Here is a 16,003-nt window from a genome sequence, read left to right on the forward strand (position 1 = left end):
TTTTCCTTTCCTATTATGTGAGCTATAATTTGCTGTTACACAAGAGGGAAGAATAAATAAATGGACTAAATGGAATGGGGAAATATTTCTAACCATTACCAGTCCAGTGAACTGTAGAATAGTTCTTAATTGTGCAGCCTAATCTTTAAGGAATGTTCATGCTTTGTGAGCTTTGCTCTCTGCTAAGTTTTGAATTGTGGCGGTGATTGTCTTGGGTTTAGTAATTGGGGATGTTGAACATTGGGAATGTTTTCAACATTGGGAATGTTGAAATTATGGATACTACAGAATCCTGTTGTGTTTTGTTTCAATTAGATATTGGGGGGAATTTACCTAAATAACACATTTGTTATTTAGTTTTTATTTAGGACATACGTAATTTTTCCATTGAAGATTTTAATAGTTTCCTCTACATTCTTTTTTCAAAGACACTTATCTTGAGGATATGATTGTGATTGTTTTTGAGGTGCTATTTTTTTTGTTTGCTTTAGTTATATATGACAGTATAATATACATAGATACATCATATATAATGGAGTATAATTTCTCATTCTTCTGGTTATACATAATGTAGAATACCACCCGTCATATAGTTAAATATATACATGGGGTAATAATGTCTGATTCATTCTCTTCTTCCTCCCCCCACACCCCCTCCCTTCCCTTCACTCTACTCTAGTATGGTCTCAAAGTTTATTTAGGTTCTAGGTCTGAAGTGGGTGAGGTAGATTATGGTATCTGGTATGTTAAAGTAATTGATTAGTCTTGTAAACATTTCAAAGTAAGTTAAGATTCAGCCAGTTATTGCTCAATATAAATTCTTGGAAGTAAAAAAAAAATAGTGTGCCAGGATAAAGATTTGTTTTTTCTTAAGACTTTATTCTGAAGTGGCCTGAAGAACTTAATGAAAAGGCAGTTACCTTAATCCTTGAAGTCCCTTTTGAAAAATGTTCATGATAAAACTGAGAAATCCTACCTTTTACATCTGTTCGTGCCTGCCTTTTCTTCTACCCTTATCTCATTCTGGATCCCTCTTACTGATGATGCATCAGCTACACTGGCCTTCTTTCAGATACGCTGTGCTTTTACTGGTTGTTCCCTTTCCCCGGAATGTAAATCCTCATGGACTGGTTCTTCCTTGCCATTGCGAACTCACCATTATGATCACCTTCTCAGAACAGCCTTTCACAATTAGCTAGCATTGCCTTCATATCTTCCGTTTGTTTAGCTATAACTTGTTTTCCTTAATTGTTTACTTTCTGTCTTTCCTCGTTAGAGCATCAGGTTCCATTAGGAGAGAGACTTTGACTGTCTTACTGTTGTATCCCCAGTGCCAGACATGTAAAAGGTGCTTCTTAAAAGTTTGCACATGTAAGTAAATATAGACATTTTCATATATTTTTGCTATAAAGGAAATCTGAGTTTCTTAGGTTTAAATTTTCAAGAAATGTTTGCATTTTTACACTGAAATTTTTTCCAGGTAATTAGAGAAATAGGAGTAGTTTAATTAATAGGAAGAACACCAGGTTAGATGTTAGAACAACAAGATTCTCTAGTCATTCTACAGCTGCCTACAGTTATGGCAGACAAAATCCTCTAACCTTGGGGGAGGGAGGGGGACTGAAGGATGAGTTGATCATCAGTGACCAATGATTTAATTACACATACCTTATAATGAAGTCTTTATAACAACTCAAAAGAATAAGGTTCAGAGAGTTTCTTGCTTGCTGAACACAGGAGGAACTTGGAGGGTGGCATTTCAGGAGATGGTAAGAAAACTCTGTGCTTCTTCCCACATACTTTGCTCTATACCTCTCTTTCGATTGGCTATTCATCTGTGTCCTAGGTAATTACCTTTTAGAATAAATGAGTAAATATAATCAAAGTGCTTCCTTTACTCCTGTGGGCTGCTCTGGCAAATTAATCAAACCAGAAGAGGGCACCATGGGAATCATGATTTGTAGACAGTCACTCAGAAGCACAGGCCACAACTTGGGACTAGCAAGTGGCATTTTTGTCTTAATCAGTTTTCTGTTGCTATAACCAAATGTCTGGGGCTTGGTAGTTTATAAAGGAAAGAAACTAATTTTGATTCAGAATTCTGGGGGCTGGGAAGTCTTAAGAGCGACGTCTGTTCCACATCTAGTGAGGGCAACATAACTTGGCAAAAGAAAAGAGCAAGTGAGTTTGCGTAAAAGAGACAAAGTACAAGAGGTAGCCTCAGTTTATAACAACTGGCTCTCATGGTAACTACTCCAGTCCTATGGATAGCAATCTAATCACCTTTTAAAGTTCCCACCACCTCTCTACACTTTGAGAACCAAATTTCAGTGTAAGTTTTGGAGAGGACAAACCTGTTCAAACATTGCAGCCTCTTAGGTGGGGAGGATAGTAAGTCTTGGGAATCTGAGGCTCTCTCCAGGTGAGTAGTGTCAGAATTGCATTAAATTGGAGGATGTCCACTAAAAAATTGCTTGGTATGTGGGGAGAAGTCCCACATATCTCATCATAGAAGTAACTTGTGATGAGTGTGAGAATAGAAAACAAAGTTGGTTTTTCCTATAATGAGTGCTTATATGCAATTTAAAAAGAGGATTCATTGCTTTCATCAGATTCTTAGAGAGGTTCATGACAGTTTAAAGCAGTTTTCTGTGAGTTTCACTGTCATCCCTTTTGGATAATGTAGCAAAAATTGCTTTTAGTCTTAAACGGTTTACTAGATCATTTTAGCTGTGTCCTGCTCTTGGATATAGGATATTTCGTATTGATTTGTATAGGATTTAATATGTAAGTTCTTAGGAGACTTTCTGCTTTAAATATTGAATGGATTCATAGTCCATGTTGGCTTTATCATATGGGTTTAAAAATCTTGATTAGATCACTTAATAGAAAAGAAACTAGGCAAAATGTTTAATAATGTCATTTCTGCATTGTGGAATTATGGTCATTTCTATTATCATTTGTAAACTTACTTGTAGTTTATGCATGTTTAATGTAAATGTGCATTTCATTTAAATTAAAAAAGTTTCATAGTGACTAGAAATGTTTTTGCTGTAATACATGGTAAACACTAAATGTACTTCAAAAACATGACTTCCTTTCAGAAGGTTTTCATTTAAAATTTTAAGGCTAAGACAAGACAGTAAGTCTATGACTGTACTTGCCAAATATGTTGAGAAGTTCATAGTTACTTTTTAAAGCAGAAAGGTGCCTTTTGTTGAAGGATTACTGTGCAAAGGATGTGTTACTTTTCCTGCCGTATTAACAATTCAGTGAGAGGCTTTAATGATAAGCATGTAACGCAGTTTAAAAGTTTACACATCAGCCAAATTTTTTTGGACCATGTATCAACAGTGCATGAAATGTAAGAGGTCAAGAGAATAGTTTAGTGTAACTCAGCTTTCACAGTTATTATTAAGCTATGGCCAGTCTTGTTTCATCTATACCCTCAATCCCCTGATTTAAAAAAAATTATAAATTTATATTAATCATGTGAAGACAGTGTGAAATTTTACATTTCTTGTGTTATTTTTTTGGTCCCAGGGATTGAACTCAGGAGCACTCAACCACTGAGCCACTTCCCCAGCCCTATTTTGTATTTTATTTAGAGACAGGGTCTCACCAAGTTGTTTAGCACCTTGCCATTGCTGAGGCTGGCTTTGAACTCGTGATGATTCTCCTGCCTCAGCCTCCTGAGCCACTGGGATTACAGTTGTGCACCACCGTGCCCAGCTTGTATTATGTTTTATTTTTAATTGTGCTAAAAAGCATAACATAAAATTCATCATTTTAAAACCATTTTTGAGTGTACAGTTCAGGGTGTTAAGTATGTTCACATTGTTAAGCAATTGATCTGAAGAATTTTTTCATCCTGCAAAACTAAAGCTCTATTCCTATTGAAATTGAAAGCATTCCCTCTAAGAACTGGAACAAGACAAGGATGCCCTCTTTCACCACTTCTATTCAACATCATCCTTGAAACTCTAGCCAGAGCAATTAGACAGAAGAAAGAAATTAAAGGGATACAAATAGGAAAAGAAGAATTCAAACTATCACTATTTGCTGATGACATGATTCTTTATTTAGAAGATCCAAAAAAATTCCATCAGAAAACTTCTAGAACTCATAAATGAATTCAGCAAAATCAACATTCATAAATCTAATGCATTTCTATTCATAAGTGATGAATCCTTTGAAAGAGAAATTAGGAAAACTACCTCATTCACAATAGCCTCAAAAAAAAAAAAAAAAAAGTAAAATACTTAGGAATTGATCTAACAAAAGAGGTGAAAGACCTTTACAGTGAAAACTATAGAACACTAAAGAAAGAAATTAAAGAAAACCTTAGAAGATGGAAAGATCTCCCATGTTCTTGGATAGGCAGAATTAATATTGTTAAAATGGCCATACTACCAAAAGTGCCATGCAGATTCAATGCAATTCCAATTAAAATCCCAATGACATACCTCATAAAAACAGAGAAAACAATCATGAAATTCATTTGGAAGAATAAGAGACCCAGAATAGCCAAAGCAGTCCTTAGCAGGAAGAGTGAAGCAGGAGGTATCACAATATGAGCCCTTCAACTATACTACAGAGCAATAGTAACAAAAACAGCATGGTATTGGCACCAAAATAGATGGTAGACCAATGGTACAGAATAGAGGACACAGAGACAAACTCACATAAATCATTAACTATTTTCGTTACCCCCGGGCATTAGTTGACATACAGACATAGGAAAGGCAAAATAAGTGCTTGAAGTTTTTTTTTTTTTTTTTTTTTTTTTTACTTTGGTAGTTTTTGAAAGAATTTTCTTCTGTTCAGCATCTCTGAGCAGGAGCACTTGTAACCATCACCAATGCCTTCCATTTTTGGACATTATTATCTGCCAGGCACAGTGCTGAGACCTTTCATATGCATTACCTGTTTGAGTTTATAACAGATAGGTTCTCTTTGTACTTGAGGGAACTGAGACTTAGAAAGTATAAATAAATTCTACTTGTACACAGTGGGAAGATAGCAGAGCCGGAATCTAAACCCAGGTTTGCCTGATTCCAAAACATATTCTTTAACCATTATTTATGGTGTTTTCTGAAGGGCCCAGTAGAATTTGAAGAGTGATGAAGAGAGACTTGAGGGGTAGATGTATAGTAGGTAAGGGTTCAGAAGGATCTTTAATTGACGAGAAGCTGTAGAGTCTATTCAGTTGCAATCAGCTGAGTCACTCTTGGACTTCCTATCATGTCTCAGGCCAATAGATATTTGTTGTCTGAAGGTGGACAGTTTACTGGGAAGCAATTTTGCTAGTAAATGTTAGCAATATCTGCCAAGAGAAAGAGGTTTCCTCAAACAGATTTAGATTCTGGTCCTTAACACGGATAAGACTCCATTGACTACCAAATTACTTGTTTAAAAAATAGTTTTTATAATTTCAAAACAGATATAGAAGAGACTTTAGACATCAAGTCAAATTATAGAGGTGCTAGGGAGATAGGCAGTCAACTAATAAACAGGTACACAATAATATAGTGGCAGATACTATTAAGCATTTTGAAGGAAAGTAGAGTGGCACAGACAGGATAAGGAGTGTCGAGGTAGAGCAGATGGGGGCTGCTTAGGTGCAGAGATCTGAGAAGCCTTTCTTGGGAAAATGACATTGAGAAGAACCTGCATGAAGATGAGGGAAGAACCTTGCAGACACAGGGGACAGCAATGGCAGGGGTCTGCTTAGGACTCCTTGGCAACAGCTATGAAGGAGTGTATGAGAGAGGAGCAGATTATGCCACAAAGCGTGGGGAGGCCCGGGACTTCTCTGTGCACTAGGACACTCACATCCCATCTTTCTGAGCATGGGCAGCTTCTTCTGTGGCTTTAGTTACTCCTTACAGGTTCCCTCTTCTTTTTATTTCTTTTGCCTATGCTGTCTATTTCAAAAAAGAATGTGCTTGCTTTGTTAACCAAAGGACAGGACCTGAGTTCTATCCCAGATTTCCTCTGAAGAAGATTGAATAGGCTGGGTGGAGTTTCTGGACTCAGTCAGATGAATTCATTGTGATAGCTCATGGGTTGAGGGGGGAGAAATCATTGTTTTGAAAATAATACATATATGTTTTATAATTAGAACATGGACCTACGGTTTTAAATTTAAATAGTAGGAAATGGATTTCTTGCTGAAGTTCCTAACAGAATTTTTTACTGGGAGCAGTTACCTCCTTCTTATAAAAGCTTGTGTTGAAATGTTTTGCATTCCCATGAAACATTTTTTCCTGAATGTGTCTTTTTGGAGGAAGTATAAATTATTCTTATGCTATTGTGGTAAATAAAACATGGCTTAAAAAAAACACCCTGGGCTTATGGGTGTATCAACCTTGATAATGTGAGGAATGTGGAGGAGTCCTCTGTTTCGTCCCCAAACAGAATTTTATTTATAGTGTAGTTCAATATTTAACGTGATTTGCTTCCTTTAATGTTTAATCAGTTTATTTGTTTTTTAATCCACCGAATCTAGATAATTTGACTTTCCACTGATAAAATATTTACTTGTTATAACAGGCAGGGCGCTAAACTTGGAAATTAAGAGTACTGAGTTAAATTTAAAATCCGTCGAAAAGTATTCATCATGATGTAGTCTATTTAATGTCTTGGCAGTTCCTCCATCTCTTCTCATTTAACATGCAAGGAGACAGACTGGCAGCAGTTGTAAGCTGAAACTTGGTTGTATGCAGAATGAGACTGGTGTGGGTACTAAAATGGAGAAAATTTGAAAGTGTTACTGTGTGTGTGCATTTCCTTAAATTAAAGTGTGACACATTGGCTTTAAATAGAATTTTATATTCTGTTTGTCAAGGCTATTATAACTCCATGATAGATGATCCTAAGACTGAAACTGGTTTTAAATATTGTTTTGTAGGATAACCAAATTTGTCTCTTAACAGTGTTGTCATTATGTCACACAAGTTGTTTTGATATAATAAGCATGTTTTACAACATGTTTGAGTCATTTTCCCCAGTAGACCTGAAATTTATTACTCAGAAGAAAAGCATGCCTTTACAATATATTCTTAGCTGCTCCTTTCTATTACTCAGCTGTCAGGTCCCATGGACTCTAAAATAGAACCCCATCAACAGGAGACAGGCTCTGCACTGTTTACTGGACGTTTCGGATGTGGACGGTTTTTTTTCATGTGCTGCAGCGTCTCTTTGCAGTTTCAAAGCAGCAGGATGCAGAGTGCTGTTCAGGTTTTCCAGTGGGATCCTTGAAAGGGACAGTTTTCTAAAGAAGGAGAAATAGGAGGAGTTACAGTACCTGACTTGGGGCTGCTGTTAATCAAGTGCTGCGCTGTAAGGAAGATAATTTTCAAGCGTTATGAAGGCAGAGAAGGATCCTGAAGACGAAGAAAATATCCTTAGAGATCCAAGCTAAGTGTAGCACAGCATGTGAGGGACTGAGTCACTGGTTCGGAGTTTGCGTGAGGGCTTTCTTTGTGAGCTGCAGAGATTTGTAACTTAATGCGGAGTGGTTTGCCATTAGCCACAAGAAACTAAATCCTGCCTATGATGAGCTGTTGGTTTTCTTGTGCTCCTAAGAACAGAGTAGGTATCCTACTAGTCCAGTGTAACAAAAGGTTCTCTTTAGGCTTTCTGAACTGTTTTATTTTAAAATGTACTGTTTTATTAATTTTGACTTCTTTGTATTACTCTTTTCTTCCTGATTTGCCATTAGGATTAGTGATAGAAAACAAAAATTCTTATTTATTTTCCCGGGTTTAAAAAAAGCACATGATAGAATCTTAATCATCGAGCAGCATTACTGTTAACTGACACTGGATCAGAATTGAAAATGGAGTTTGATGAACTAAACTGAAAATCACATTCTAATGTGAGACTGATCCTGTTTAATGATCTTTTTTAAATAAGCCTTCCTTTGGAATTTTATAACTTTTTTGCTTTTCTCTGCCAGCTAGTTGGAAATAAAGACTATTTTATTTTTAAGGATAAACTAATCAATTTAGAGCAAGTATTTGTGTATTTAATATGACTTAATCCCTGAGGCATTTGAAAGCGCAGTGTCTCTTAGGTCCCCTACCACTGCTCAAATCAGTCACTGAACTGTTTTGTCTACAGCTAAACAAAGGTGGTACCTAAAATGTAATTTGATTTTGAGCCACTAAGTCCTGTTATTCTCTACTCGTAATTGTCAATTTGAACTTTTGAAGTTAGAAAGAACTGGGTTAATCTCTAAATTGTTACTAATTTCAAAAGACAATTATGAGGTCTGTAGGTACTTGAACCAGAGTCCATTAAAATACTAAATTTCAAGAGTGAGTTAAAATTTTAATGTATTCACCTTTTTTTATACACAATTTTAATATTTTTAATGAGTACTTTGATATTTAGCAAGAAAATTGGTGGCTTTTCGCTTTTCTTTTCTTTCTTTCTTTTTCTTTTTTTGGTTCAGAGAGGATCCTAGATATAAAATAACCTTGCTGATTAAACATTTAGAGAACCTGCAAGTAAGTCTTTTTGCCCCCCCAGAGGTTTGTTATGGTATTTGTGAGCATAGTGTTTGCTTTATAAGTTATGTGAAAAATGTGTAGATATTTTTTGTTCTAGAAATAGTACTGGATTTAGCACATAATTTATTTTATTTTAAAAGGTTAAAATCTTGAATGTGTAAATAACATGTATTTTATTTCTGTGTTCTTTAATTTCTGTTTACTGAGAAATATTGTCTTAAATAAACTTTCTTCAAAGATAAAGATAACCTTGGCACAATTAAATATATATACAAATATATATTAAATATTGAAATATGCATATATTTAAATATATACATCCTCTTATTTAAAAAACTACCTTTGATCTTTCTTTTTAAAATGTGTACTGAAGTTTTGTTAAAATTAAAAATCTTTTTAAATTATAAAAGTAAAATGTGCTGAATGTAAAAAAGAAGAAAAAATGAAAGTCATCTCTAATTTTACTATTTAGGATTCTAAGAAATTAATACTTTAGAGTCTTCCTAGTTTTTTCTGTGTAGAAGTTTCTTTTTATCCTAATTTATAAGCATGATGAATTTCTTTCTGTATTGAATATGTGCGTGTGTGTGCACGTGTGCATGTGCACACGTACGATTTGCCTCTATAAATGTATTTCTAACCGTACCTTTAAATAAGTGGGAGAGGAATATGGTTTCTTAAAATGTATACAGATTCTGTGGCTAACAGACAGTCCTGGGAGCTGAATCTGAAAGTGCTATTTGGAGAATAGGAAAAGCAACTGACTTGGGAACCACAAATCATGATTGGGCTTGGCCACTTCAGTCATTTAATGTCCCCAGAGCATTGACTCTCCACATCCGTTAAGTGGAGAAGATAATTTTAGTTTACTAGGGTTTTGGGGGTTGTTTATGGCTGGCACAGGGTGGCTGTTTAGTAATTATTAATTTCCTTTCTTTCCCTGAGGACAAAGAGAACAGGACAGAGAACATGAGAAGCATACTTTTTCTCAAAAGTATAACGTAAAGTATACTTGAATGTCATGTGTCCTGAGAAGGTTTTGTAACTGCTGTTCTACCAAAGTTAGCACAGCAGGGAGAAGGAAGTTTGGGATGCTGTTGGAAAAGGAGTGATGTCTTATGCAGCACCGCTTTCCATTCTTTTTCCCTTCCTTCTCCACAGAATCTTACTAATAGACTATCCCATGTTTCCTTTTGTAGCATGCAGCAGATTGGAATAAATATGATGACCGGTTGATGAAAGCTGCAGAGAGAGGGGATGTAGAAAAAGTATCCTCAATCCTTGCTAAAAAGGGAGTCAATCCAGGCAAACTAGATGTGGAGGGCAGATCTGCGTAAGTATTGCCCATGATAAAAGCATGTCTGAAGGAAATTTGGGTAAAATGTTGGGATACAAATGAAATTTGTGAATCATGGTTATCAATTTTTAATTAAGAAGTCTTTACCAAAATTCACACTGCTAAAACTTTCAAACAGCAGGGCGTGGTGGTACCCACCTGTAATCCCAGCTGTGCAGGAGGCTGAAGCAGGAGGATTGTGAGTTCAAAGCCAGCCTCAGCAACTTAGTGAGGCTCTAAGCAACTCAGCAAGACCCTGTCTCTAAATAATAATTAAGAAAAAAAAAATTTTTAAAAAGGGTTTGGGATGTGGCTCAGTGGTTAAGTGCCTTTCAATTCCTGGTACCAGAACGAAACAAAACAAAACAAAACCTTTCAAACTAATAATTGTTTTAATTTAAAAGATTCCCAAGCTAAAGAGAGAACACCAGAATACTCTGACAGTCTAGCTGTTTAGGCCCAATAGCAAATTGCAACCTGTGGTTATTTAATGCATTTTCACTTATGAGATTTTTTTCATGTTACCATATTTGATCTTCAGGGCAGCCCTATAAAAGAAGTAGAAAAAAGTTTACAGAAGTTTGTTTGCTTTAATCTCATGGAAAGTCACAGAACTAGGATGTGAACCCAAGCTTTTGACTTTGAAGAGTTCTATAAATTTTATTGTCTTTCCCCCAAGTCCCCAATCTTTTTTTTTTTTTTAACTTGGATTATTAAATGAAAATATTCAGAGCAGAATGGAAGTAGAATAACTAGTGTGTCTTAGCAAGACACAGGTAGTGATCCCACTGTTGTTTTTGTTACTGGGGAGGACAGCTGACTAGTTTATGTGCTTATGAACCATGTGTCTTTTCCCCCACCCATCCCAAATCTTCATTGCTTCCCTTCCTGTTGAGGGTGGGGAGCAGTTGGTTTAAAGGGTAGATCTAGATTCTGTTAAGACTCTTTATAATTATAGCATATATCTGGGCATCCTTCCAAGTTAGAGGTGAAAAGTCCCATTTCCTAAAATTCCTCAGTCTTAAACTTGCAGTTTATTCAAATATTATAGGTGGAAATCAAAGACTAAATATAGAAATGAATATTAGGAAGTAAATAGTTAATGTTTGTTGGGGGTCATTAGCTTGGAATGCTTAGACATTTAAATATAGTAAAAATAGTAAGTAAACATGAGTATAAGTAGTTTTTAAGACAATAAAAATTTGAAATAAATGATGAAGTTTGAAAAGTTAAAATTTAAAAGTTTATAGTATTTGAATTTCTTCAAGTTGTAATTTGATAGTTACAGATACATTGGGTATTTTTGCCTTCCCCTGTTTTTTCTAAATTTTAAGTTATTTATGAAAATGAACTCACAGTAGAAATAATTAAAATTTAGTATCTGTGTTTTTGTTTTTCCAGAAACTCTAAGATGTTAAAAGATAAAGGGAGTCTTCTGTAGCATGAAACTCTTTGGTGAAACCTTATTTCTTTAATTCAGCTCATCCCTGTTTTCAGTGTTTTGAATGGATGATCACTTGAGTATTTGTTTGAATTTTTGGATCTACAGTTCAGTTTTGAGTGAAATTATTTGTAATAACAAAGTATAAAATTTAGTATCATTTGATGAACTTTGAATTCCAGTTTGCAAAATAAATGAATAGAATTAATCTTTGAGGTTTTCACTGAAAGTAGAATTCTTCCTGGGATTCATGGGATAAAATATTTCCCATTTTTATTCACACACATAAACTATATTCCTCCTTAATTAAAGCATTTCATATTTAGTCAAGTATAGGACATTACAAATATATCTTCTGTATTATCTGTAATTATAAAAACAATTTTATTCTGATTTTTTTTAAATTTTGAAATTTAAAGCAAAAGTAACAAGTGCTTCTTGATTGCAGTGTTATTCAACAAATGAAATATTTGATGCCTAGCCATTGTCACTGCAAGGATCTATTTTTTTCGGAGCTTCCAACCCCAAATAGTCAGGTTCACCAAGGATCCCACCACCAACTGTAGAATGTGGAATCTAGTTCCTCACTCCCCATTCACTCATGGCTTTCAAAGTGGTGGTCAGCCTCTCAGCTACTCGGCTGCTTTCTCTGGAATCAGCAAACACTCACAGGGAAAAAGTAGCCTGAGCCTCAGATATTAAGCTCACCCCTCTGGACATCTGTCTTCCTTCCCTTGCATCCTGACCCAGTCATTTTTTTTTTTTTTTCCCTTTTTTCTTTTGCAATGCTAGGGATTGAATCCAGGGCTTTGTGCTTTTGAGGCAAGCACTCTACCAACTGAGCTATATCCTCAGCCCTATTTCTTCACTATCTGTTTAGCTTACCATTACCCTTGAGCACATACTTATATTTTGTGCAGCTTTTCTAGTTGTCCTCAGAGGTACTGATAGTCCAAATTACCTATATCTTCCATTATGGAAGCAGAAGTTCATATCTTGTTTCTTAAAAAGAAAACTTCAGAGTTGATATTTTAATTGCAAAAAAGTATTTTCGTGAAGCAGGTTTTCATATTTCCTTTACAGTTCTTTGCTCACATCTTAATGATTGATGTATCTTCTTTCGGAAGCACATTTACTATTTATAGCATACCAATATTAATAAGCCATTATAGATTTGTTCTGATTTCTGACTTTTAGTATGTCATCCTTATGATTTTGATTGATTTTGAAGAAAGGGGTCTTCTAAACTTTGTGAGCCAAGAAATGAAAACAAGCAAACAAATAAACAATGTTATCACCAAGATCATTGGGAGGCTTAGTATCTATGTGGGAAGGAAATTAGTGGTGCCTAAAAGGCTTTCATAGTGCATTGCATAGTATAATTCACTACTTCAGTGTTGCAGAGAGATTGAACAATATCCTCAGCCTTAATTATTCTACTAAAAGGAGAACTAATCTGACTGTTAAGAACACTATATACCTTTTACCACAAACATCTATTTTTCTTTAATTCAGATTGTGTTCAACCTTTTTTTTTTTTTTCAAGGAGTATTTGGTCTGTAGTTTGCATTTTATCTGCCATAATAGTAGAGTCACACACGGAGTATCATAATACCTGGAAATTAATTTGCAAGCTGTCTTCAAAGTTTGTCCCTAAGTATTTAGTTATTCAAGTATTTCAGGGTCCACGACCTGTCTTGAACTTGATTCTGGGGCTATAATGGGAAGGAAAATGGATAAAATCTCCGCATTTATTGAGTTTTCAATTGATTAGGAGGAGACTGATACACTACAAAGAAAGTAAGCATTGAATTTATATATTATGAAAACGTTAAGTTTAATATAAAATAATAAGGCAGGGATAGGGGAACTAGAAGTACTAAGCTTTCAGAGACGGGGGGATCATAAAACTTTCCAAACTTTTCCAGGATGCACCCTGGATTAAGAGAGTGATGCCGAGTACATCTGTATCCAGGCTCCTTGGGGAGCACTTTCATATCCTTCATCTCCTGGCATCTTCAGAGTGGTTATTGTACTTGTTCAGACCCTCTGTTCTCTTTCAACCTGAGTTCAAGTGGCCTTTGCCAACAACTCCTACATTATTTACCACTTTGAATTTGATAGTCAATGCAGGTTTTAGTGCTCCCGGAAGGTTTCTGTAAATGTTTGTTGATTAATAAAGTAGGTGGTCAAAGAAATAATGGAATGTTTTGTTAACTGATGTCTTGAATCTTTGATGCCTTCAAATTAGTTTCTTAAGCAGTTTTGACTTGCCATTTAAGGAAAATCATTCAATTATGCCTGTTTGTGTGAAACTTAACCAATCATGAAGGTCTGTAAGCAAGAAGAAGAGTTAGGTGGTAGTCACTGGGAAGAAGGCACCGGTTCTTTTGTAGCTTTTAAAGGTCATTTTGCTTGCTTTGAAGGCTTTTCTATGTTGGGTTTAGTTTCATAATTGTGAAGAGAAGGGATAAATGTTTTAATGTGTCTTTGACCGCAGGATTCTGCTATAAATTTTTTTTTTTTTTGGCATTTTCAGTATATTTGAAATGAAACAAAACAATCTAAATAGAAATCTTTCAGTGTACATTTATTATTCAAGCCCTAGTGCTTTTGCTATTGAAATGATAAATTATGGAGTTAATGGTATTATGGTATAAATTTTCTCTTATTAAGGCTATGGATATTAGAATAGTCATTGGTTCTAAGGAGTTATTCTGGAATACATTGGCATGTTACAGAAATCCAACTTTGGAGCATATAAAATTTCAGATTTTTTGATTAGAGATGCTCAATCTGTGTAGGTGTTCTAATATATCCTTTAAAGTGTGTGTGTGTGTGTGTGTGTGTGTGTGTGTGTGTTGAATAAACAATGACATGCATGTAACATGTAAATTACCTTTGGTAGGTTCCATGGCTTAACTTATTTTCTTTTTGCTTAGCTTCCATGTGGTGGCCTCAAAGGGGAACCTTGAGTGTTTGAATGCCATCCTTATACATGGAATTGACATTACAACCAGTGACACTGCAGGTATGTTTACCTCCATAGTCAATAACAAAGCATAAAAGAGATTACAAACATTGTCCACTGCTTTGTGTGTGTGTGTGTGTGTGTGTGTGTGCGTGCATACGTGTTGTAGTTGAATTCAGGTCCTTGCACATGCAAGGCAAGTGCTCTACTTCTGAGGTATATTCCTGGCCATTTAATTAGTGTTAATCAGACCTGAAGAGAAGTCCTTACTTTTCTATATTCAAATAGTTGAGAAAAGGTTTACTTCTGAGGTATCAAGTATAGGGAAATGAGGCAAAAGGATTACCGGACTGATGAGCAGTGTGAGACCTATACTATGGTGCTGGTGTTAGTAGTGTTATGAGATCCTAAAATCTCAGACTTTTAATAATCTTTAGGGACTAATGAGTTGATATTCATATTTTATTCTATGAGTCCTCTCTGTCATGAGGTCATTTGACATTAAGTTAGACATTTTTTGTGATGGAGAACTAACCACCTCAAAACAGCAACAACCTCAACAATAATGATAGTAGCAAGGATAGCTGACATTTATATAATATTTATACACCTGCTCTGCTAAGCTGCTAAATAGGCACTTTACACGCTTCACATGTGTTAACTCATTTTATCCCCACATTAACTCAGTGAGGTGTGAGGCACTGAACTGTTAAGTACCTTGCCCAAGGCCCTTCAGTGGATGAGTTGCAGTCAGTCTGTGTTCTTAGCCATTATGCCTCATAGGGAACCCAGTCTGTTTGCTTAGCTATATTTATTGAATTTTTTTTAAACAGTGGAAATCTTTTTTACTTGATCTTTTGTTTACACTTAGTCATGCCTGTGTCTGTCCTTTAAAATTGTGTAGCATAAATTTGCATATCAAAGGTAAGACCTGTAAGTGTTTGAATATAGCTGTGGGTTTTTACCAATGAGAGCGTTACTTTTCATTTTATCAGGATAACCATTCCCACTTCTCTGGCACTCTTTAACAGCTTAGAACTCTGTAATTCTGCTTTATTGGTCAGTTAAATATAGAAATTGACCCAGAGCAGAGACTTTGCTTAACATCTTTAATATTTTATCCTATGGCTGTCTGTATGGGCAAATAAATACATTAACCAGTGTTGTATTTAGAAATAAAACAGAAAGGGAGACAAAGAGATCACAAATGAGTTAGTGAGGAAAATCTTTACCTAAACATACATGAAATTTTAAATTAAGACCAAACAATTTATTATCTATGTTTGAAGTCCAAGAAATGTGTTTATTATAGGAGTATTCCCATACATCGATGAAGGTGTACATATTCTTAGAAATTTTAGACTAACTATATGTCTTCAGAACTTTTAAGACTATAGTGCTGATTCCAAGTCAAATGTGTATTTTTCTTGTTTTGTCTGTGTCCTTTCTGTTCTGGACATTTTTGCCTTGTGGCTAATCTGTGACGTTTTCCCTGCCTCCTTCAGTACAGATCTAACTCAGATGCTTTCCCAAGCTCAGCAGACATTGTTTCATATACTACATTCCAACATATTCTAAATTCTTCCTGTCTTTTGTTTATGCTGCTGTTTAGCTACATTTTTATTTGATTCTTTATGTTTGTCTCTAGAGATGTCTTTTCTTGAAGACAAGGACATTTCTGAGTTGTTGCAGTATTTGCTATAATCCAGATGTGGATATTTGATTTAAAATATTTA

At 35.2% G+C, this 16,003-nt stretch overlaps 1 protein-coding gene across 2 annotated transcripts in view; it reads left to right on the forward strand.

Annotated features, from left to right (window-relative positions):
* The window catches only part of Uaca (uveal autoantigen with coiled-coil domains and ankyrin repeats), a 99,501-nt gene that overhangs the window by 47,079 nt on the left and 36,419 nt on the right, over positions 1-16,003 (forward strand). Inside the window, exons 1-3 of one of the 2 annotated variants that reach the window (XM_047540959.1) lie at positions 7,250-7,596; positions 9,719-9,852; positions 14,239-14,327. In XM_047540959.1, coding sequence (XP_047396915.1) covers positions 7,558-7,596; positions 9,719-9,852; positions 14,239-14,327 — 262 coding nt within the window. In that variant the 5' untranslated portion in view covers positions 7,250-7,557. Of the gene's footprint in view, positions 1-7,249; positions 7,597-9,718; positions 9,853-14,238; positions 14,328-16,003 lie in introns of those variants that run through there. The other variant, XM_047540958.1, reaches the window with a different exon arrangement.

This window comes from Sciurus carolinensis, chromosome 2, assembly GCF_902686445.1.
Source record: "Sciurus carolinensis chromosome 2, mSciCar1.2, whole genome shotgun sequence".
NCBI classification, from domain to species: Eukaryota; Metazoa; Chordata; class Mammalia; order Rodentia; family Sciuridae; genus Sciurus; species Sciurus carolinensis.